This window comes from Aulonocara sp. 'chitande type north' Nkhata Bay, linkage group LG17 (genome assembly GCF_057382095.1).
Source record: "Aulonocara sp. 'chitande type north' Nkhata Bay isolate Kocher_YH1m ecotype deep benthic linkage group LG17, A_spYH_male_GT1.1, whole genome shotgun sequence".
Taxonomy (NCBI): Eukaryota; Metazoa; Chordata; class Actinopteri; order Cichliformes; family Cichlidae; genus Aulonocara; species Aulonocara sp. 'chitande type north' Nkhata Bay.
In genome coordinates, this window is record NC_141360.1 from 27,515,168 (window position 1) to 27,538,832 (window position 23,665).

The 23,665-nt window shown below is 40.4% G+C and overlaps 1 protein-coding gene across 8 annotated transcripts in view; it reads left to right on the forward strand.

The window, feature by feature from the left end:
- magi2a (membrane associated guanylate kinase, WW and PDZ domain containing 2a) overlaps positions 1-23,665 on the forward strand; it is a 262,531-nt gene that overhangs the window by 161,791 nt on the left and 77,075 nt on the right. For all 8 annotated transcript variants that reach the window (XM_086269989.1, XM_086269990.1, XM_086269991.1 and 5 more), the window contains exons 3-6: positions 7,077-7,196; positions 11,783-11,998; positions 14,333-14,543; positions 19,947-20,026. In XM_086269989.1, coding sequence (XP_086126115.1) covers positions 7,077-7,196; positions 11,783-11,998; positions 14,333-14,543; positions 19,947-20,026 — 627 coding nt within the window. The remainder of the gene's footprint in view (positions 1-7,076; positions 7,197-11,782; positions 11,999-14,332; positions 14,544-19,946; positions 20,027-23,665) is intronic.

The following is a 23,665-nucleotide window of genomic DNA, read 5'->3' on the forward strand; positions in this document are numbered from 1 at the left end:
GGACAAAGTGTCAGCCAATGACAGAAATTTTAAATCCCCACTTTAGCATCAAACTCTTTAGGTTTACTGACCAAAGATTAAGCTGATCCTATTAAAGCCCTTGGGCAGATTTTGAAAAAGTACATCACCTTGAAATTGCAAAAATGAGCCTTAATTTTTTTTTACCCCAATATTCTGTAAGAGGACATTACGCTCAGTTTAAAGCAAAAACATCAAAGATAAACATTTGCTTTACTTTCCATATTTTTCTTTGCTTTTAGACCGCACTGTGTAACTGTATGGAAATGATTTGTTTGAATTCTTATGGTATAATCTTTTCCTCAGGGCCCGTGCACATGCTTTGATTCCCTATCATAAATACACAGTACAACATCTCTCTGTCATGCTTCAGGACATACTCTGGATATGAATCTGTTGTTTTAAATAGAGGCCAATGTTTCTGCTTTCCAGAGACTGTCTGGGTCCCTGTTGCACTTTTTTGTATTGCCTACAGTTAAGTTCAAATTGTGCGCAGGTTACAGTGATTTTATTCTCAATGTGCAACTGTGAGGCAGAACACAGAGGTCATGCATTTCATCTGGTGTATTTGATTAACATACAGATGGGCTCAGAGCTATGTTAATGTATTCTGTAGGAGCACTAGTCCCAGTGTGAAACCACTACAGGTGTTAGCTTTGACAGGGGCATCCGATAATGGTGCTTGGCTGCACAAGTGAGGGCTGGACTCGTGGCCCGTGACTGTGGAGTTGTATCTGGCTCGAGAACTTACTTGAGAGCAGCAGGATGGCTGTAGGCTACGAGGGCCGCAGCCCACGCTACAACTTAAGCTGCTCTCTCATCCGCTCCTCTGTTTTTACACCTGTACTCACTTCTCACTCTCACTCAGCATACAAACAGCTCAGTGCGATGTTCTCATTGTTAACTTTCTGCCATTCTATGTTTCTTGTTTTGCATCTCCTGGGAGAAAACAATAATTTATTTTCAAATGCTAACAACAAGGAAATGAGCTGCTATTTGCTAAAGTACTCAATGGCATTGTCTATCTCTTCCCCTGCCTTTGAAGACTGTCCTAGACTCTAAAGATGTAAAGGTGGATTTATACGTCTGTTTAAGAGCGCAACACGTCTGCTGTGGATGCCTCATGTGTAGAAACTAAATGTTCTTTAGAGATGTATTTTATTTTTTCACAGTACCACCAAACTGTGTCATGCATTGTCAGGCCGGATGATTTAGTTTCAATTTGAAGCTTGTCAGGCTTGCACAATTGCTTTCAGAAAAATAATAGCTTGTAGGTTGAATTAACAACTATTAGTGATTGATTGCAGACATTGAACTACACTAGTGCCCTCTTTTTTTAGAGTCTCAGAAGTAACTGGACAATTGACCGACAAGGAGTTTCCTGTCTGGGTGAGGTCTGCTGCTTTTTTATTTTATGAGCAAGTAATCAGAGAGAAGATCTGAAGTTGAACTGAAATGTAGATGCTCAGGGAAACTCTCAGTGTGAGGTCCAAAGACGTGTGGCTGTAGAGAGAAACCAAAAAACTTTAGGATTTAGGGCAAAATCAACAATCTGATACATTATTCTCAAAAAGAAGGGATGTGCTGGTCAACTCAGCAACACTAAAAGGCCTGAAAGACCAGGAACACTGTTGAGTAGGTGGGCGTATCATTGTCAAAGTCTAAAGAGATGCCTTCATCAATGGAAATACAGAAGGTTTACAACAAGGTGTAAACCACAGGTTACACTCAAGAACAGGAAGGTCAGATTAGACTTTACCAAGAAACATCTGAAAGATCTTTACCAGGATTTTATTTTGACAGATGAATCCAAGATCAACCGGAGAAGGAGAGAAACAGCTCACGAACTGAAGTACACACACATCATCTGTGAAACACGGTGGAGGAAATGTTATGTATGGCTGCCAATGGAACTGGGTCACAAGTGCTTATTACTACTTATTAATGGTGCGACTGCTGATACTTCTATCAGCAGTCGCACCAAGTAGTTGAATGAATCCTGAAGTATTCAAGGCTATACTCTGTGCTCAGACACAGCCAAATGCTGCATAAGTGGTCAGTTGGTGCATCACTGTGCAAACGGATAATGACCCAAAACATTCAGCAAAAGCAACCCAAAACTGAAGATGTCTGCAGTAAAGCCCTAGCAGACCATCTGAAGGGAGGATAAACACAGCACTTGAGTTCTAGACATTTCAACTCAAGAGTCTCGGTGCAGTTGTTTTTGTCTGCACCCACGTGAATTTACTGGGTTCGCACCTGCCCTAAATCACACCTGGACCAAGTGGGAAAACCAATCAGAGTCCAAAGTGTAAGTTGGAAGGTGTGAAAATCACTTCTGGTTATCTGCTAAGGTCTATTTCTCTTTCTCTCTATCTTCAGTTTTTATTCCAAAATAAAGAAGACCGTAGCAAAAGAGGATGACTGTGATTTAAAAATACACACACACACACAAACTGAAACTGCTACAATTCTTTTGGTCAAATTGCACCTCCTGTTCATTTTTGAAATGCTAATCAAATGCTAAGAGGGAAGTCTTACTTTCTTTCTTTTTCTAAACTGGTAGAATATTTTTGCTGCTAGGGTAGTATTCAGTTTTTCCCACTTCAAACATCAATGAAACATGTTTGTGCTCAAGTTTTGTATGCATGCCTATTTTTAAGGAGAGCTTCACACACTCCTGAAACACACCTAAGGGGATTTTTTTTAACCCCAGACTCTGGTAAACTAACTAAATTATGAACAAAGTAGTAAATCTTGATAAGTGTCCGAGGCTTTTATACATAATCATGACTTACCTTCCTAAAGAAATACTGCGCACTTGAGCGGGGTGTTTCTATTTTCACAGATCAGCACTAAAGGATCATGACCCACATACAAAGGACTGAAAATCGAGAGGCATTGTGGGTGCTTCCTTTTAGAAATTGTCACCCTAGAGAAGTCCTACCAGAAGATTCGGCTAAATATAGCCCCCCAACATCAAAGGTCCTCTTTGAAATTTCGTGTGTATGTGTGTCTGCTGCTCAGTCAGGAGCTCTGCCTGGGAGGGAGGCTAATCTGACGAGTACACAAGCCCCCATGCAGACAGACACAATCAAGAAGCTCTTCTCCTCTGGAGGTGCAGCACAAACAGAAACACAAAAATACTTTTTTGCGTAGACCACGGTGTTCCCTGCTGCTCATTTGCTCTTATCAGCTCACATCACTTACTCTCTCAGCAGGTTCCAGCTTGGTGTTTTAGTTTTGACAGTAAATTTCTATTTGAGCATCTGAAAAAGTGCATACAGGGTGCCACTTTAGTTCATGAAATAGTCATGTCAGTATCATGTGCTCGAGAAATGAAAGGGTTCCTCTGAGTGAATCTTATGCGAACAAAGTCGGGCGCTGCAGTCCCCAGGACACCAGCTGATCATTGATTCTTTTCGGGGTTTGCTCTCTCCATTTAAGCACCAATAATCAACCTGTTAACAAGAAGAAATGAAAAGGTTTGACACGAAGGTTAACGGCATGCAGCTGGTTTGAAGTAAAGAAGATTTGTTTTGTTGTTCACAGCAAAAAAATTTAAATTAAGTAAAAAATTCTGGGATAGTTTTTGCCTTTATTTCAGAGCAAAATATTGAAAAGACAGATAATCTATCAACATAGAGACTGGGAATGACAAGAAACACACACAAAAAATGATTCAAGCGTATATATTTTCAATTGCATATTTTATTTTTGGACTCTATTACCATAGCTCTGCATGATCCATAGTTCAAAATGGTTCAGATTTATCTCATACTAGACCTTGCAGCTCCCCTTCAGTTTATCAGCATTAAAACATTTTAGCTCCTTTTCTTCCCCTGTTAAGCTAGCTTGCATCTTACTGGCTATAACGCATCAACAAAAGATTAAGCTTATTCAAACTTCATCATTGACTCTATGAAGAGCATTTATACTTGTGTGTGGTGTGCCTACTTTGCTCCACCGTTTCACTGTCAAAACACTAACGTTTTCTTCTGGAGAGTTCATTTCATTTTGAGCCAATTAAAAAAGCAGTGGCAGAACAAACAGCCAGAAATCAATCGGAGGAAACAAAGCTATGAAACAGGACACTCACAGACGATGTAGGCTAGGGAAGTGCACGTTAGGTTTCAGAAGGGTTTGCAGTTATCTAGATTTAAGGAAGATTTTAAATTCCATCTTTCTTTTAATATATTTTTGGGCCTTAATGTGATAAGGTAAGATAAAAAAGCTGGGCAAAAGAGCAGGGCTAACACACACCATAAATTTGAACCCGTGCCTTTGCCTACAATAACAACATGAGGCTGCTCAACAGAGTGAGCTAAACTTACACCCTAAATGCAGCATTTAACACTCGTTGGATGGGGCATCTGTGCACTTATCCAAAGCCAGATCTCTGTGCCTGATTCACCGTGGTGCATTCATGTCCCTTTGGCTACACAAAGTGACGTTTGTAGGTAAGCAAACTACGAAGATGTGGTTGTGTGCAGTCCTCCAAAACCCGACAGCATGTAGCCTACCAGGGATGATGCTATACGTAGGTTGAACGCTGACTAGTTGTAATGTGGGCTTGAACAGGGAACAGAGTGACTGACACAGACAGTAGACAGAAGTGTTGACTTTGACAACAAATTTTGATTTAGTTTTAGTCCTAATTTAGGCACCTAAGTTATTTTCGTCTAGTTTGAGTCAACTAAATATCATAAGATTATGACAGACTAAATCTAAAGTTGCTTTGTCATTTTTTACCATCAAGTTGCTCCATACATTTAACAAAGCATCTCAGTTTCCTTGACAACAAAGACAAAATGTGTCTATATGTCAAATCTTCTCTTCCTCCCAAGCGCTGACATTTTGTCACGTTTTCATGAGCATCAGGAAGCATAGGAGCTAGTTGTTGTACTGTACTGCTTCCTGGTGGCAGAGAAAATGTGCCCGTCTAACCTTACAGCACCAGAAGATTACTTCTCATTGGATCACTTCCAAACTCGTTCCGCCTTTCTCTCATCTCTCCAGAACAGTTTGTTTAACTTTTTATTTGTTGACGGAAGTGTCAACACATTTCATCATACTTTTTGTCCTCATGCATACATTTTTATTTAGACATCGCCTGGAAAACAAACAGTCGTCGATGAAAACTGTGACGACAAAATACTGTAACTTCAGTCTCAGGTAGAAGCTGAAGGACCAGCAGCAGATCGGTGGTTTCATATATTTTGGCAGTGATGACAGTAAATGGCTACATGTGGATAATGGTCTGCAAAGCTGTGGGTAGGCTCTGCATAGGACCAGTGCACAGCAAAGCCTTTCCTTTGACAGGACCATATTAGGGATATTGATTCTCTGAATTTATTAAGAACCAAGAGCAGACAAAAGTGTTTCAAACACTCTGAACATGAGCTTTTTGTTTACCTGTTTGCTTTTGTCCAAACTTCACTATTTAAAGCGGTGACCCCTTTTAACCCTTGGGTGCCCTGAAGATTAGGGGGTTTAAAAAATCTTAATTGGATTCAGATTTTTTCAGTTCCAAACTTTAAAATCTTAAGAAGTTTAAGCTCGGGCTGATGATGTTGATCACACTGTCTAAACGCTGACACATGAAAGAAGCAGACCTCAGTGAGTTCATACACCCCATGTGAGGCTCAGTCACGTCTGATGGCAAAGTTGTTTATACCTGATCCAAGTGGCAGCATTTCAAATGCGAATAGCGTATGCACTTTTTTGAATACTCTCTCCTTCAAAGCATTCAGCCTCACTCTTGTTTGTACATATGAGAAGTGATTGAAGTGATCAGACGGCTTGAGAGAAGATCAAACCCTCTTCTTGCTCTCTCACCTCCACGCGCGTTGCCAAAGAGGGCAAGATTTTCTGATTGTTGTTGCTGAAAAGTTCAAGTATAAAACACAAACCATGCAAATGTCTCTAAACTGCCCGATCTTGATGTTGGCCGACTTGCAGCCTCGAGAACCTCAAGGAGTTTTTCAGCCTTTAATGTAAACCCTTTAGGGGCAGTAAGATGAAGTAGGCTTGCTGATTCTATCCCCTTTCTTCTTATTCATGAAGTGAACCAAGAAAAACTAACAATTTCATCCTCTTGGGCTCTTAAGCATACCCATTTTTCCCACTTGGTAGTTTTAAGATCAGCTCTTTAACTGATGTAGCTCTGTTTATACAGTTAAAAGTGCAGTAATCTGTGTTTATGGAAACTGAAACCTGCGTACTTTTGGCTTTTCTTGGCCCACATCTACACAACACACAAACTTTTACAGGCGTTGTTTGAAACTTGTAATGCAGGAGCGATGTCATCTGGCCTCACATAAAGTCAAATCACCCCATGCTGCGTACAAGGGGCAATCGGTGGCACAACGCTCCGCTGTTAACTTTAAAACACACAGTTGGATACTTTATAGTCAGGCTTTAACAAGTGTGGTTTACAGGCTCTGCTTTAGTGTGAGTAACGCTCCCTCAGATGTGAAAACCCATTCAGCACCTCAGGGGTAGAGTGCTGCGTGTTATCACAGCTGGGATCAGTTTTAACTAGTCTAATTAGCACACAGCTATGAGAACGTATTTAGGAAGTCATTTGTACCTCATTTTAACATTGTAAACACTTTGACACACTTTGTTTTAGTAACTGGAGGAGAAATGATGGTCGTGACTTGACTTAAAATGCTGCTATCACAGGGTAAAATATTTTCACCGCACCCGTGTTCCTGTCAGCTGGCAGGACCGCTGCTCCTGTCAGGGAGTCCTCGACATGCTGTCAACTCCATGCAAATTGATTTGATTTCTCCTCTTGGTGTCCAAATTGCATCACTTAGCTCCTGAAATCATACCTTGCCACTTCTCCTCTCTGTTAAATATTCAGTCTCAGCTGTACAAAGGATGGGACAAAAAAAGGAATGTAAAGATAGGGAATTTAATGAATAGAGCTGGGCCTGGGTCAGCTTGTTCTGATCGTCTCGAAAACACTGAAAAAGACTCACCCTTAATCAAAGTCCCCCTCTCATTCAGTAGTTATTCACATTATAGCTCTTCTTGCTTATCTTCTGCAGGCACAACCAGGCAGCCCAAGGAAGGAGAGGTCCCGGGGGTGGATTATAATTTTGTGACCATTGACCGGTTTATGGAACTGGAGAAAAGTGGAGCCCTGCTAGAGAGTGGAACATATGAAGGTAAGGATTTATTTAAGACACGCTTAATAACGCGTATGATTGCGGCCATTCTTCTTTGTGATATTTCTATATTTTTTTAAGGAATGTATGCTTCAGTGTGGCACTATGGGTAGTTTTCAGCAGCTTGAATGAATGGGGCTCATCACCTCACGTCCACACTTCCCCCACACAAGTCTGCTTCCATTTATCCATCTTTTGGCTCTATGGAGATGAGAGTGAAATCTGACATGAAGGACACTAAAACCAATCTAAAGTAAATTCTCAATGAAACACACACACACACACACACACACACACACACACACACACACACACACACACACACACACACACACACACACACACACACACACACACACAGTACGTTCATGCTGGCTTTTTCTTGGCTCACTTGAGCCTGAGCTGCAGTGGCTCTTCAGGCTCCTAATCCAGACAAACAGATACTCTCTTCCATCTCTTTCCTGTGGTCAGACAGGCCTGAGGCTTAGATTTTAAACCACTCAAAAAGTCCAGCGCCTAGTTTGCCTGTCCACCTCCAACTCTCAGGAGACCCCTACCATTATATAGATAACACATAGCAGCCGACTTTCTTCTCTCCCACCTGACTCCAGTCTCTGTCAGCCTGCCGCCCCTGCAGGATGGAGCAAAAAAAAAAAAAAAGGAAACTGCAGATGGCCAATTTAATGGTCGGTTGCCAGAAGCAATGTTAGATCCTTTTGGCGATGGGAGCTGCCTTCCATGGGGAGAGGGAGACAGAGTTCCTTCTTGCGCGGTCGCTCGGCCATCATACAGCCTTTTATACATTTTAATAATTTAATGGCCAATTAGATGTGGAAGAAAGAAGGAAGGCATGAATTTTAAAGGAAAGAGCTGCCTGGTAAAAAAAAAGGAGAGAGGTTTGACTTGTTAGTAGGAAAAAAAATAGGAATTTCTCAGGTTCAATTCCTAGAAAACATTTCCCAGAGAAAAGCAAACATCCAAACATCCAAAGTCCAAACATCTTACTGTTTTGCTCTATTTTTTAACAAATATCTTTAATCAGCTGAGTCACAAAGTGAAAGAAACTCCAGTTTTTCTTCCTCAGTTAATTTCCACTTACTTTTTCACAGTGGTTATTTTAATTACATCCCTGGTGTTCTTCAACTTATAAAACAGGAGTCTGGGTGGTAATTTAATGATAGCGTAAAAATATGCCATTGCCATTCATTTTCATTATTCCAGCGTAATAAAATAATCTTTTTGTTTTTTCATGTTTTGATTGTGAGCTCTAAATATTACAATAACCGTACACCTTAGGTTATATTTGCTGTAATGATGAAGCTCGTCAGATAGATAAAGCCATCTGTTACACCATGTGAATGCCAGTTAGAGCCAACATTAACTACTAGGTAGTGAGTTCCAACCAAAACCAGCTGCAACATTTCTACATATATTGTTGCACAGAGCGATATGAAATGGACAAAATTAGAATAACTCGTGACTGTAATTTGAAATAGCTTTAGGGTTGGCTGTTATGGAAAGAGATGTTTACATTTACCACTCTTCCCCATCGAGGATGCCCCGGGGAGGGGCGTTACCTCTGCAGAATCCGGTGGGTACATGAAAAGTGTAGCTTAAGCTTTAAAAATTGCAAAAACAAATGCATTGGAGTGCGCCTGAACAAGTTTTACCAAAACAATGACAATAACTAAAAGGCAATGAAATAGCAAAATGTTATTTGTAAATGATGATGGGCGGGAGGAGTACTAGCAGATGATTTTGTTCAGCGGTGCAGGAGAGATCCTCACTTATCTGGATATGAGTTTGGTGTAGTCTGCTGAAGGAACAGAGATGCTGTGGCGGAGATGAGGTCTCCGAATAAACTCTTATCCGTCGTTTTTTCTTTTCTCTTTTTTTTGCTAAGAAAAAAATCCTTAACAGTATGGATACAAGATAGACATGGCCTTCAGTACCTAAAGGCTGCATTATTTTTAATGACCACCAGGGGGCTGGATCCCCTGGTTGCAAAAAGCTGTCCAGTTGTATAGAAGTCTATAGGAAAATTACTCTCAGCTGCCTTGCTGTGCTTTGTGTTCTGAGGACTTTGTTGGCTAAATCTCTAGTTCCAACTCATATTCAATAAAATATGAAGTTCATTTTGTAAATTATGGTTATTATTAGAGTCAGAAAGGAGGATTATTGCCAATGAGTTCTGTGTCAGATCCACCCCTTGCATGACAGGTTTACATAAGGGAAAACCTTCAGTGTGAAGCTTCATAACTGGACACTACCCACTCCGATCGCTGCGTCCATCTATTTATACCATCTCTGCTTTTATTTCATGATTGTGTTGTGACAAAGAAATCTCAGCTCCTCCTTCCTTTTGTTTCATTTTTGATCTTTTTTGTTAATTGAGGTGATTTCCTTCTGTTTTTTTTAAGAAAAGAAGTTACTTTCAGTAACACTGTAGACTTAAATCACCGTGGCTTTTAGATGTGACAGCATTTCCACCACTTACTCAAACTTCAAAGTCCAGGTTTCTGTGATGCTTCGAGTTATTTAAGTTCACACGCGGCGTATACTTTTTCCTCAGCTTCAGCTCATTAAGGGTCCGGGAATCGTGTCTTTGGTTCAGAGGTTCTAATCCCACCAGTCTCCGTAATCTCTTTAGAGCTGCTCGCTTCTATTTCTTATTGCAGCCTTTAGGTTTTTCACAATGTGAACATGATGTTTCAATAGGTGCTTCTTCATGTTTCCCTTGATATATGTGTAAAAATTTGTCTCAGATGCTTGAGCCTAGTTAATTGCGCATAAGCAGAGCCTTCATGTGCTCTAGCAGGCACACTTGAGTGGATGAGGTCACCGATTTAAAAGGAAGCCTCCAAGGAAAGTAGTGTCTGATTTTTTAAGTGACAGAAGAATCTCTCAGACTTTGGATGAATATAATCCAATGTCTCACTCTCTCTCATCTGTTTGTTGTGCGAAAAACTCGAAAAGAAAAAGTCCGGTCAGTCACATAAAACTTGCAGTTTTTTCACTCTGCATGAAAATGCTTTTAGAAGCTTGAGACTTGCAATGGCTTAAGGAAAGACTGTAACTTTGTGGTTTTATTGGTCACTTCACATCTAAAAATGCCAGCACACTTTTTTTTTCCCTTAGGTTTTGAGGTATTGGCTCTTCCAGTTACCCTTTGTGTGAGCCTTTTATAGCATTTTCCAGCTTTTTGGAAGAAAATGATTTATCACATTAAATCTCAACAGCACTCATTAAAATAAAAAATATATAAATCCATAAACATGAGGTTATGAGGTTTTCACATTGACTGATGGAGACTGTCAACAGTACTGGACTGCTGCCAGTACTTAAACTGAATGACAGTAAAATGTAAAATGTAAAATCAACTTAGACGACTGTGGAAGGAGCTGTTGCATCACAGCCAAATGAAAACCTGCAGTTCCCAGAGGTGGGGAGTTGGTTCTGAGCAGAGACCGAAACTAAGAGAGCGAGAGAGAGATGGTTATTATTCAGTCCAAGTCATGCAGAAACCCATAGTTATATTCCACGGAAATCCAGGCACTGGGCTAGTAAGTGATTTATATGCAGAGGAGGTAATGGAAGAACTTCGCAATAATAAATATGCTGTTCTTTAAATGGTTGCGATTAGCTCGCAATTAGATGTGTGCAGGTCAAGATTACTTTGCAAGTGTGCACGTCTTTGTGCAGATGATGGTGAATTAGCTGGAACAACATCTCAAGTGCAGAACTCATCTGACATTACAAGGCTAACATCCTAACCCGCTCTCGCTTCTCTCATCCTTACTTTCTTTATTCCGTGCCCGTTCTGCTGCCTCTTTGCATCTACATTATGTACACAGGAATTATTTTTCAGTGCTGCTTTTCCTTTATTAAAATTTTATGGAAATGCAGATTTTATTTTTTTTAATGTCATGTCATCTCCTGGGATTAACAGAAGCAGATATATTTACTTTTAAGACACTTAAAAAGGGGGGGGTCCAACATGTTTCCTTCTGAAGTACTGAGGTTCTTCCCAGTAGAGAGGGAGAGGATAAAATGGGCCAAAATAACAGCTCTTCTAGTTGCTTTCTTATATATTAGCAAACCTTTAACTAAACGTGTTCCTTTAAACACCAAGGTAAGCAATGAACCCTGAAACTGTTCAATGGGTCTATATTTTAGAGTGTGTGTGTGTGGTTAGTTTAAAAGGTTTGGGGAGCTCTGATTTGCATAAAATTGGCTAAATGTAAACTTGATTCAAATGGGGAGAAGCCAAATCAAATCCATTCAGTGAAACTGCAACACTTTGGCAACAGAACGCATTTCCCAGCTGCTGTCGTAGTCAGTGATTGGGAAGTGTGGAAATCACAGAAGCTGTGGACATATACCATCAGAGTGAGGCTGCGCTTTAGCTAAATGTTGCTTTGATCTAAAATTTGCAGAGCTTGTCAGTGATATCCATCTTTTAGATCCCTTCATCCTGCTCTCATTTTCACAGGGAATTTGACAACTTGGTGATATTATGTGATGTATGAGAATCTAAAGTTCCTTTGCACTCTACTGTACGTCTATAGCTAAACTTTGTTTTCCAGATAACTTTTACGGCACCCCAAAGCCTCCGGCTGAGCCCAGCGCTCTGCTGCTAAATGTAACGGACCAGCTGCTCCCGGGCGCCAGACCCAGCTCAGAGGGCAAGAGGAAACGCAACAAGTCAGTCAGCAACATGGAAAAAGCCAGCATCGAGCCCCCCGAGGAGGAGGAGGAGGAGAGACCCATTGTCAATGGCAACGGTGTTGCTGTCACCCCAGGTCAGTCCCGACAGCAACCTCCACAGACGCACAGAGGCAAAGGTCACTTCTGCCGAAGGCTTCATCATGACAGCAGGGTCTGAGGTCACGCTTGGGCTCAGTCTGATCTGCATGTTACAGCGACAGTCTCTTTAAGGGCGGTTGCCTAGCAACAGATGCAGGAACAGATTGTTTTTACATGCATTTCTTTGAAAATGATTTTACGGCAGATTATCACTTTTAATTGGTTACACAAATATCTTTATATGTAGTTTAATGACGTGATATATAAACAGTGAACGGCAATTCGCTCTCGCAGTGATTACCTCTGCGGCACAAACAGTTTATGATTAAAGCATTAGTGCTGCTGCTCTCTAGAATTTGATATCATTCATTAGGTACCATTTTTAATAAACAGTGTCTCAGAACAGATAGCCAAGGGGCAAACACATATTTTGCTCCCCAATTCAACAAAAGCCTGTAGGCTGTTTAAAAATCAACAAGGGCATTTTATTAAGTGCTTTCTCTCATTTGTGAATCAGCCCTGTAGAAAGTGCTGTTATCCTCTTTGTAAATACAGAAAATTGGCAGAAAAGGGGTTTTAACATTCTGTGTAACAAGGCCAAACCTCTAGAGCTTGTCGTTATCCATAAACTGATAGAGAAAGGTGCCATTCTCTGCACTGAAAGACTAGACTAAAAAGACGTATCTAAGTATATCTTCTAGTGTGTTCACTTGTTATAACAAGTAAACACACAAACACAGATACATGGAGTTGCTCCGTCACGCACTGAAACCCGTGATCACATGAATAGGCGATCATAAAAACACCATTATGAGTTCGAATTTTGTGATTCCAAATCCAGAGCCACGCTTCGGTCCTGTGACTTTCTAAGATGGTTTCATGGCCTCAGGAAAAGACTTTCACTGCACAGCATCAGTCAGAGCAGCACAGAAGCTCAAGGAGTCTGAGTGCTGATTTCAGCTGATCCCTGCACTTACTTTTATATTGTGCTGCAGCTGTATTTTTGGATGTAATTACGGCTATATACTATGGAGCTGTTAAGGTGATATTTTGAGAAGGGAAGTTTGGTTAAAGGATGCAATATTGGTTTCCTTTTGGCAACGAGGTCAAACAAGGTAAGATTCATGATTTGCGGAAGAAAAACAAACAGAAAATACTCAGATTAAATGTTCTAAGGGTGAAGTGATGATTTTCCTTTAACTATCATATTTGTTTTACTGGATCAGAGACATAAAATACCTGAATTGATGAAAGGAAATCAGAAGCAAAAAAAAGTTTAAAAAGTAGATTGTGTGTTTTTTTGCATGTTATTTTACACTTTGACTTTACTTTCATTTTGTCTGGAGCCTGCCGGACATCATTGCTGTGGATGATAAAATAATATAAATCTCTGACATTGTGATCTCATTAAAACCCAGCATGTAAAAGCTAAGACTTTGACACAAGACCTACTGTATGGTAGTCAACTTTTAATGAAGCTGACATGATTTATGTTTTTACCTGCTTATTAACAGTAATCTCAATCTAGTGGTAGTGGGGGTTTCTTAAAAAGGTTTTTGTCATCTTTGGAGACCCCAAACTGAAGCAGAGCACCACTTTTATGACCAGAATGCCATCGGTTCAAATTTGTACATGAAGTGTTGAAAAGTTTTTATAAATCAAGAGTGGAAATATCTTCAGCAATAGTGAGATGCTCAAAAACGTCATGCTGAGGCATGTTGTTTGTTAAAGTGGGCAGCTTCTCTCGGCTCAGGAGGAGTTTTGTCTCTGAAAGGGACCGAGTGTGGGCTGACCAGGAGAGCAGAAGGGGAATCAATAGAGCACAGCAGGCTCTGTGATCTAAGCAGATCACTACCTCGCGCTTTCCCTCCCATAGATTATCTCTCAATCCGCTACTTTCATTTGTCCCCTCTTCACTTCCCTCCACCAAACCTCCTCTGGGATGAGCTCACACTTGCCATCTCTTTCTCTGTCTTCCCATTTTTCTCTCGCTAACACTTTCACACACTGCCACAACTCAAAGTAGGGCATCACCGCCTGCTACTTTCTCAATCTCTATTGTCTCCTCTGATTTATTCATCTTTCTGTCTTGTTAACCTCAATCACTCCCTCTGTTCCCTCCTGTCTTTCCCCAATGTCACCACTTCCTCTCACCTTTTTCTAATCACTCTTTCCTCTTTTTTCTGCCTCCACCCCTAGCCCCTTCTCTCAATCAGTCCCTTCACATTTTCCACACTTCAGCTCCCTTGTCTTTCACTCTCCTCGCCCTCCCCCGTTCCTCTCCGATGATAATGTCATGCCTGACTCATCTTGTCCTGTTGTCACCTCAGAATCAAGTGAACATGAGGACAAGAGCACAGATGCTTCAGGGGACGTCGTCCCGCAGATCAACCCAGCAGAGGCCCCGAGCGAGGTACCCAAAGATGATGGACAGATCCCGAAGATGGCAGTGCCCAAACCAGATGAGAACGATGAGCTAGGGCCGCTGCCAGACAACTGGGAGATGGCATACACTGAGAAAGGAGAAGTCTACTTCATAGAGTAAGTGTTTGAATGATATATGCATTCAGACTTTTCTCAGATATTCTTGAAATTGATGATGTTTATAAGTGATTTTTAAAGACCTCAGCGGGGTGTAAAGTGACAAAAAAACTTTAGCTAAAAAAACGTTCTTCTTTTAAAGTAAGGTCTCTGAAAAATGAGCAAAATATAATTTTCTAGAACTTTCCTTTCCTTCACTTTTGTTTTTGCCATTTTTAAAGTATTATGTTAAAAAAAAAAATTATATCAAGCCTGTTTTGATGATACATGTAAACAAAAAAACTTTTAAAATTGGAATTTGAACGTTGTTTTGCATTCCCGTAGTTATTGGAATATTTTCTTTTACCGTCAGCCATTTGTTGTGTGCAGCTGTGGACAGAATGGATATCTGTACAAACTCACGTCACAATAATTATAAATCCTTTAATATAGCAGTCCTCAACCTTTTTTGTGCCGCAGTATATGTCCGTCAATATTTTCATGGACCGGCCTTTAAGGTGTCGCGGATAAATACAATAAAATAAAACCAGTACTGGTACCAAAAAAAGAAGATTTATTCATAACACACAGGAAAAGACCCAGGGAAACCAAGTTAACGATAAAAACGATTTTTTTTTAAAAACTATAAAAATCGATAAAACCATAAATTTCACACCTGCCTCAACAATCGCGGCCCCGTACCAAACGACTCACAGACCGGTCCGTGGCCCGGTGATTGGGGACCGCTGCTCAAATATATCAGCTGACCATTGATGTCAGCTGATATTACTTCACCAATAAAAATATCTGCTTGCCAATCATCTGTTTGTGTTGGCTGCATGTTAAAAAATATCATGGCACGAAAAATTATCGGTATCAACTATGAGACAAACTGTTTCTTTAAACATTGGTGCTGGGATTATACAAGAATTTCATTAAAGGCATTGCTCTGTAATAATAAGCAGCTTACACATTTCTTAAAAACAAAAGTAGAAAAATGAACAAATTGATAATCGATTGAACTGATTGGACAGGTTGACAGGTGAAGTCAGGCATGGACTATAATGCTCAGAAACAACATTGTGATCTGTAGTGAGAGTAGGGACCAGGTGGGAGAGAGTCTGGTGAAGTGGGAGGTATGCTCTGGGGAGAAGAGGAAGGCAGGTGGAAAGGTGAAGTTGCAAGGACCACAGGTAGTGAAAGTTGAAGGGGTTTAAATACTTGGGGTCAACCGTCCGAAGGAACGGGCAGTGCCAAACCGAGGTGAGGAAGAGAGCGCAGGCAGGGTGTAGTGGATAGAGACGAGCGTTAGATGATGTATGGTTTGGAAACAGTAGCACTGACATAAAGACGGGAAGCTGAGCTGGAGGCAGCTTGTTAAGATTTTCAATGGGAGTGACCGGGATGGACGGGATTAGAAATGAGTACGTCAGAGGGACAGCTCTGAATCTGAGCGCCATACTCAGAGATCATGTCATTTGCCTTACATCCTAAGAAGATTGCTAAAGATGTGGTCACTTTATGTTTTCAGCACTGTTTAATTGCCTCTGTGCTCAGCACACACACACAGACTATATGTGATACATGGTGGTTTTAAAGATTTAAAGCTCCCCAGAAATACCTTGCTACGTAGAACTCTTATAAACGCTCTAAAGTTTAATTCATTGGAGTTGTTAGTATTTTACAGCTGCAGTAAAACCATGGGGTGAATTTTTATTACATAAGAATAATTGAGTTGCTGTGTGTTTTTGCAGTGGTGTGGTGGGAATTGCGTGTGCATTTGAGTTCTTGTAAAACATTAACAAATGTAGATATAGCAGAGAGGGGGTTTTGCAATTGCGAAAAAGTTTGGGAGCTTTTCTGCACCAGTTGATCATTTCAGTGATTAGGAGAAATCTCTCCGTAGAATCAGCTGAATCCCAGCCTGCTTGAGCGCACTCTTTTAACTGCTAGAAGCTCCGCAGCAGCACCAAAGTAAGAAATGAGACAGGGTTGTCAGCCAGCCAGGCACATGTTGTCTCTTCATGTCTATTTGCCACAGATGCAAACTTTTAATTCCTATCCTCTGCAGACAACTCGCCATATGTCTCCTACCCCAAACAGAGAAACCTCATGCTCCCACATCCATCAAGCACATTACACAACTAATTCACTTAGCCTACCGCATTTATAGCATCAAGGGTTTTTTTTTCTACGCATAAGTGATGCCAGGAGGATGCTTGTCTTTGATTGGCCTCCAAATAAGATCAATTCGTTTACCTACTGCTCTTGAAGTGAGGTGTCTGAGAAGAGGAATAGACGGAGGAAGAGGGAAGGGAAAAAAAGTGATTAAAAATAGCAAAGGCGGAAAAAAGAGAGGGTGACAGGGAGGACAAGAAAATGAGTAAGGAGGTAGTACGTTTTATATACTATAGGTAGTAATGGAGAAGAAATGACTGAAAGGCTAAAGTAGAGGAAAGAAAAGAGAATAAAAAGCTCTGATGAAAAAGATTCAACATTTAAGCCAAAGACTTTAACTTGCACTGAAGTTCACTTCATGCTCTTCTGTATTTGGCATGAAGCTTCTTGTTCCTCTTTTATCTGTCCATTTTTTTCTACTCAGGCTTCTGTTCATAGCTCAAAGGACAGCAATGCACCATTCAATCAGTCTGTTACTTTGGTCCAGACTAAAATACCTCAATACACTTTGAGAAAAAATCTACAATGAAACAGCTGTGATTTCTGGCAAAGATGCAGTTTCAACCTTGTAAATATATAAAGATCTCTGCTCTGACATGTTTTGCCTATAACTAATTAAACAATTAATTGATTGATCAAGAAAATATATATTTTAATGAAATGTATTTATTTATTTTATTTATTTTCAGTTATTCAATTTCAGTTATTTGTATTTAAAATAACTGATTTGTATGACAGAAACGCCTTGTTCTGTGCAGCATTTAATACTAATCAGCAAATGTCAACATGTTAACTCAGTTAATTGAGCTAGTCACAGCGCAAACACAATGTTGCAGGGCTATAACAACTATCTGGTTGTTCTACGTAGTTTTTTTATATATATTTATTTTAATTATTCTAATATTCCAGCAATTAGTATTCTGGATAAACATCATCATCCAGCAGGTTGTTGGCACTCTTTTGGGGTTAGGATGTATTTTATCCATATAAAAGCAGAAGATTTTCCCTTTCAAATAAAATTATATACTTTAACAGCTATACAAGTTAGCCTAACCCTAACCTTGTGTTTTATTTTTTTATTTAACCTTTATTTAACCAGGAATGTCCCGTTGAGATCAAAAACCTCTTTTTCAAAAACCTCTTAATATTGAGTAAATGACTAATTTGAAAAGACACCGAGAACCAACAACAATTCGGCAGCTGTATAGAGGATGTTCTTATTTTTTAGCTTATTATTTCAGTTTAATATCCTGTAAATTATGCACTTGGCTATCAGATTTACAGTCTTAGCATCGAGCTGTGTGCTGTTTTTGTGGTCTGTGGGCTTTGTTTCTGGATTTTGTTTAGTTTTTTGCATCTTGGGAAGTTTTCAGTTCTCATTTAGTCCTAGTATTTTGAATCTTCCTTTCTAGTTGTATTTCATTACCGTTTCTAGTATTCTCATGTGTTTCCTTTTGTCTATCCTCCTGTATCTTTCCCATGTGCCAAGCTCAGTCTTGCGTCTGATTCCCTGGTTGCTGTCGCTTACTCCGTGTTGCACTTTGGCAGTTAGTTGTCTTTTGTGACTTACTTTTAGTTTTACTACCTCCCCTGTGATAGTGCTGAATCTGTGAACCCGTGTCTTCTTTCCTCCCAGCTGTGTCTTATTTCCTGATTAGCCCTCAGTGTTTTTATGTGTATAAATAGCCACAGTTTCCCTCTCTCTTTTGCCTCAGTGTCCATTAACCCTGTTGGTGTGTTTCCTGGTGTTACTCCTGTATGTATGGTACCTTACGGACTCTATGCCAATAAACAGGAGTTGGTTTTTTTTTTTCTGTTTATCTTGCCTGCTTCCTGACTCTGCATTTGGGTCCTAGCCCCACATTCCTAACAGCGATAAGCTCTATGGAGGTGTTAACAGAGACTAAAGGTGTTTTCACATCTGCGCTGTTTAGTCCATTTAAATCCAACTCTGGTTCATTTGTGCTGATTTGACCAGACTTGCACTCAAGTGCATCAAGAGGAGCAGTTCAGCAGTTTGTCTCAGGTCCGTTTCTAAACGAGAATGTTTCCTTTATGTTAACATGATCTACTCATAATCTGACCTGGGTACCAGCTGCATGCTGTAAACTGTAAGAGTAAACCAACTCTAGCCCCTGGCTGAAAAATTAGTCAGGGACTCACTTAGTTGTGTTATCCACCAGGCCAGACAAAAGCGACTACTTCTTGTATTTTATTTTGTTGCTGTGTGGTCTGAGAGTTCTCACGTGGTTTGTTGTGGCACAATTAGGTTTTCTTGGAGTCTGTTTGGAGTTTTATTTTTGTGAAAAGCAACCAAGCCACAGAGAAAAACTACTAGTTCACAAAGTCACCAGCTGATTCAGACGAGAGTGAACAAAGTGTGTCGGTGTGAAAACGCCCTAAAAGAAGCTGATTCATTGCACTTCAGTGAATCAGGTGAGAGAAACATGCCAGACTACTTTTTGCTCGGTGATTACTTTTGTGTTTTTCCCTTTGTCTTCTTTGTCATCAACAGACCATCACTTAACTTAACTTTATTATCTCTATATTTTGCATTTTGCATGTTTTCAAGACTGTTCCTCTCTGTAAATCTATATGTGTTTGACACCTAGCTGCAAAGAAAATATCCTGCGGGAAAACACAAAAGTTAAAAGTATTAAAGAGAAAAAAGATATAAGAAGGTCTCCTCGCTGCATCCTCTTCCTTTATCTTCTCGCTTCCTTTATCTTTTTACTGTAGGCATTTTCAACACCTCCCCTGACTTTTCCCTTCCTACTATTGTTCTGTCATCATGAAGGGAGGCCATTGTGGGTCCAGAGCTTCAGACAAGCCGCGTAGATGCATTGCGCTTCCCTGGCACATCATCATATCTGATCTAGATCCAGCTCTCTGCCTGGGGCTCTGGCTGAATCTGCCAAGCCCACAGCTGTTCCTCTCCATCACTCCCCCAGTCACCCCTCTATCCATTCCTATCCCTTCTCCTCTCCTCCTCCCCCGCCCGCTAATGAGAGACAGTGAGCAAATTAAAAGTATTGATTGCCATTTTGTTAACCTAAAGCATTTTTCGTCTCTCTTGTCACCTTTTTTAGACGCAGGCACTCAAGGGAGTCTCATCTTTCCTCTCTGAAATGATTCTCTGGCTGAATTAAGAATCCACCAACCTCCTTCTCTCTCTTTGTGCCAAGTCTCCTCTCTCTCGCCATCTATCACACTGCCTCTCACGCTCTCTCTGTCTTTTCTTCACAGCCACAACACTAAGACAACATCGTGGCTGGACCCGAGGCTAGCCAAGAAAGCAAAGCCGCCCGAGGAATGCAAAGAGGATGGTGAGTACAGCAGCTCCATCGTCTATTCGTTTTTCCTCTTTTATGCTTTTCTGCCTCTTACATTCACTGATGCTAACTACACACTGGAATGTAAGTTGCTCACGGCATTAATTTCAAGAGATTAAAATCTTGCCTGTTGCTCTGATGAGCTGCATAGTGGCATGATTTCCTGCAAGTCGGTGGAAGGACATTTGCTAAATTGTGTACGCTGGTACAGGATTTGTATGTTTTAGGAGTTATGTAGAGGCAGCGCTAATGTGTGTGGCAGCCCGCGCTGCAGTTGATAGGAAGCCCCGTGATATGTGTGCTTAAAACCCAGGACCAAAGAGACTGGAGGTTACAAAGACTTCTTTATTCTCAACCGAGCGAGATCTGAAGTGTCCTTTATCCACCCACACACTCGATAAACACACAACAAAAAGAAAGGAGATGAATGTCAATGCATTTTTATAGACAAATACAAATACACAAGTGAGTTGTATCTTTCTCTTTTTTTCTCACATCCAGCCTTCCTGCTTCCCCTTTCTTTTTGTGCGTGACCAAGAGGGGGTTTATCAACTGAGTTATAGGCGCTGCGGGAGCAGTGCAGTTGAATATGAGTTGAATATGAATAATAGGATGGACAGAGACAGAGAAGAGAAGTGACTACCTTGCTTACTTGTTTCTCTTTTCAGTGCATGCTTGTTTATGGTGGGAGGGCAGCAAGGTTTTTTCAGGATGCATATTCCTGGAAGCACATAAATACATTGGACACTGAATGAGTGTTCAGACGGCAAGTCATGTGAGCAAATGACACCTCGCCCCAGGTCAAATTTAACCTGCCCTGTGTTGCCAGTTGTATGACAGACAGTTACATATGTTGGTGTATTGTTTAGTTTTGGAAATGTGGCAAATGATAATTGGAAGTGTACTAATAAACTTTCATGAGGCTACAGTCACAATACGGAAAACGGTAATTACAGACTTGGCACAAATTATTGCCAAAGTGCGCAATGAACTTGTGATCTCGTTCCCTTTTAGCTCGTTGCTTTGAAAACAGAGACCAGCTTTGCGACCACTCGCAGTCAGCTGCCGTCTTTAAACTGACTTTGGTGTGTCGAAACAGCAATAACATGGAGTCAGTCTGCTATCGGTCTGTAGCTGTGATTAAATCAGCAGAAATGACAAATCTGTCACCATCTACATTCACAGAAATTCACATTAACCAGTTACTCCAGCCAGAAATGTAGATTTGAAACAGAAGTTCAGAAATTCCTCTACAAATAATGACACAGTTCCTGCAGGATAGCAAGTGACACAGACACTCAGCCAGCTTACCTTTTAATGGAAATATAACCAGAATGCAACAAGTTGGCAGGCAGTTGAGTCCCTTGTTGCAAAGAGTTATTGGCAGTTTTTCTGCATTTGTAAATTCAGAGTGATTGCAGTTGGTCTTAGAGACAGAAGTTTAGAGACAGAAGGTGACATGTGCCATCATCTTTGGACCAGTTGGTCACTATAGCTACTTGCAATCAGAAGCTGAATGCGAAAAGAAAATCAGTAGGCTACCACTGATGTTTTCCTAGTTTCAAGGAGGCTGCCATCCTTCTTTTACTTTTTTTCTGTTGTCACTGAGCCATAGGCAGATGAGACAACAAGCTTTTGTGAAATAAAGCTGAACAACCACCTCAGTATAAAACATCTCAGCTATTATATGGAGTTTGAAATCATAACAGCTTTGGTGCTCATCTGCCAGCACAAGGTAACTGATATCTGAAACGCCTCGACAACAATTAAATGAATTCTGTAGTTTTGAGTGTTTCCAGAGATTCTGTGATCCTCTTCTTCCTCTCCTGCTGTGTTTTTGACTATACTTACGTTGCATAATTAAGTTACCTGGAATAAAATATACCTTAAGGTCGCCCAAGCCGAGATTCTACACAAGTCCATCATTTCAAAATTAGCTGAACAAATACTCAAATGGTGCAATATTCCTGCACAGCCCTAGAAATTCAATACAGACACTACTGCCTCCTCTCCACCTACAAATGAATTCCAGTGACTCTGACCTTTCATCTCGCACAAACACCTGATCCGAAATCTAATTTTCACAGCTCTTGACCTAACACCAGTCAGATTCCTTAAAAAACTAGAAAACGAATGATATTCATACCAGCTTGCACTGTTTTGTCTACAACTACTTCCTGCTCAACATGTTTTCATTTTCATAACTGCATAACTACAGCCTCGCAGAGCTGCATGGTTATTGTTTTTCAATCAACTACACATTAAATATTCCCTGGTGTGTACCATGAAGTTAAATAAAATCTACATCCTACATAAAGTACATAAGATGATGAAGGATTCCAGCATGTTTTAAGTGAAAATAGAAATATTTGTATTTGCGGTTTGGTAGCATTAAACATGGGGACTCATAGCCTGTTTTAACCTTCCAAAAAATTGCCTCTTATTCAAAAGAACCCCCATGTAGTCACTGAAACTCCCCTTTCTCTCTAAATCTTCAGACATTAAAGGGAGAATGATCTCCAAGATGATGAAATGACACAGAAACAAAGACAAAGGCGCCTGTGAGGAATTAGTCCAAATGTGATTGTGCTTTCATCTCCAAGACTTCCAATCCTATTTATCCACCAAGGACACACCACATGAGGAGATGTGCTGATATTTGCAAGGATCGCTGCTGATCTTCTCGGGGCGTCTCATCCACTTAGTTAGTCCCAGCGGTACGAATCAAAGTCAGGCAAGAGAGTCAACTGTATAGCAGTTGATAACAGTGGCTTCAGGTCGGGATCAGCCGAATGAAAAAGTTCAGTGACTGCACCTGTAAAAAAAAAAAAAGGTAAAAAACGCACCTGTTGGAAATATAGCTGTTATCTCCTTCAAGGTTTTCTCCTTGTGCACCTTCAGCACTTATCTGCAGGTTCACTATGCGCCTTAAAGGTTTAGAGATCAAACGGCTTCTGTGTTGAAATAACGCAGCTTTAATGTTTAGGATCTCTGGTCATGAGAAACGGGTCTCAGTTTATTTTAACTTCTTGAAGTTTAAGGACGGTCAACGAAGCATAAATTGTGGTTTCTGTGTCATCATCGCCAGTACACATGATATTGAATATAAGTAGGTTTTTTTCTCACCATCACCTTCCTCCCCAAAGCTAAGTCTTTGCAACTTCTTCCTCTTTCCCATATTGAAATTCACATTTAATGGAGTCCTGGGAAAACAGTGTGGCTCATCAGGGATACAATCTTGAGGGATGCAACAGCCAAATTTAAATTAGTTACAGTTTTTGTTTTTTATAGCTGTAGTCATTGAACTTTGTGACTGCTCAATTCTCAAGTGGAAAACACAGGAGAATTGTTGAGCTCAGTAATAAGTTATAGCTGAATGCTGCACCTCAGTGGGTCAAAATGGGCAAATTTCCTTATAGTTTGGAATATTGAATTTCCTGAAAGAGATTTCTGATTTTGTTACGGTGTTAACTGCAAGCACACGTTGTTATGTGGGTTAAACCTCGACTTAAAGAATCTTATTTAATTCTGGGATCTTTTTAGCCATCTCACTGCATCAACATCTCAGCCTCACACAGCTTTTGGTTCATTTGACTTTGTGTTCGGGGATTTGTTAATTCCATAATTAAGCTG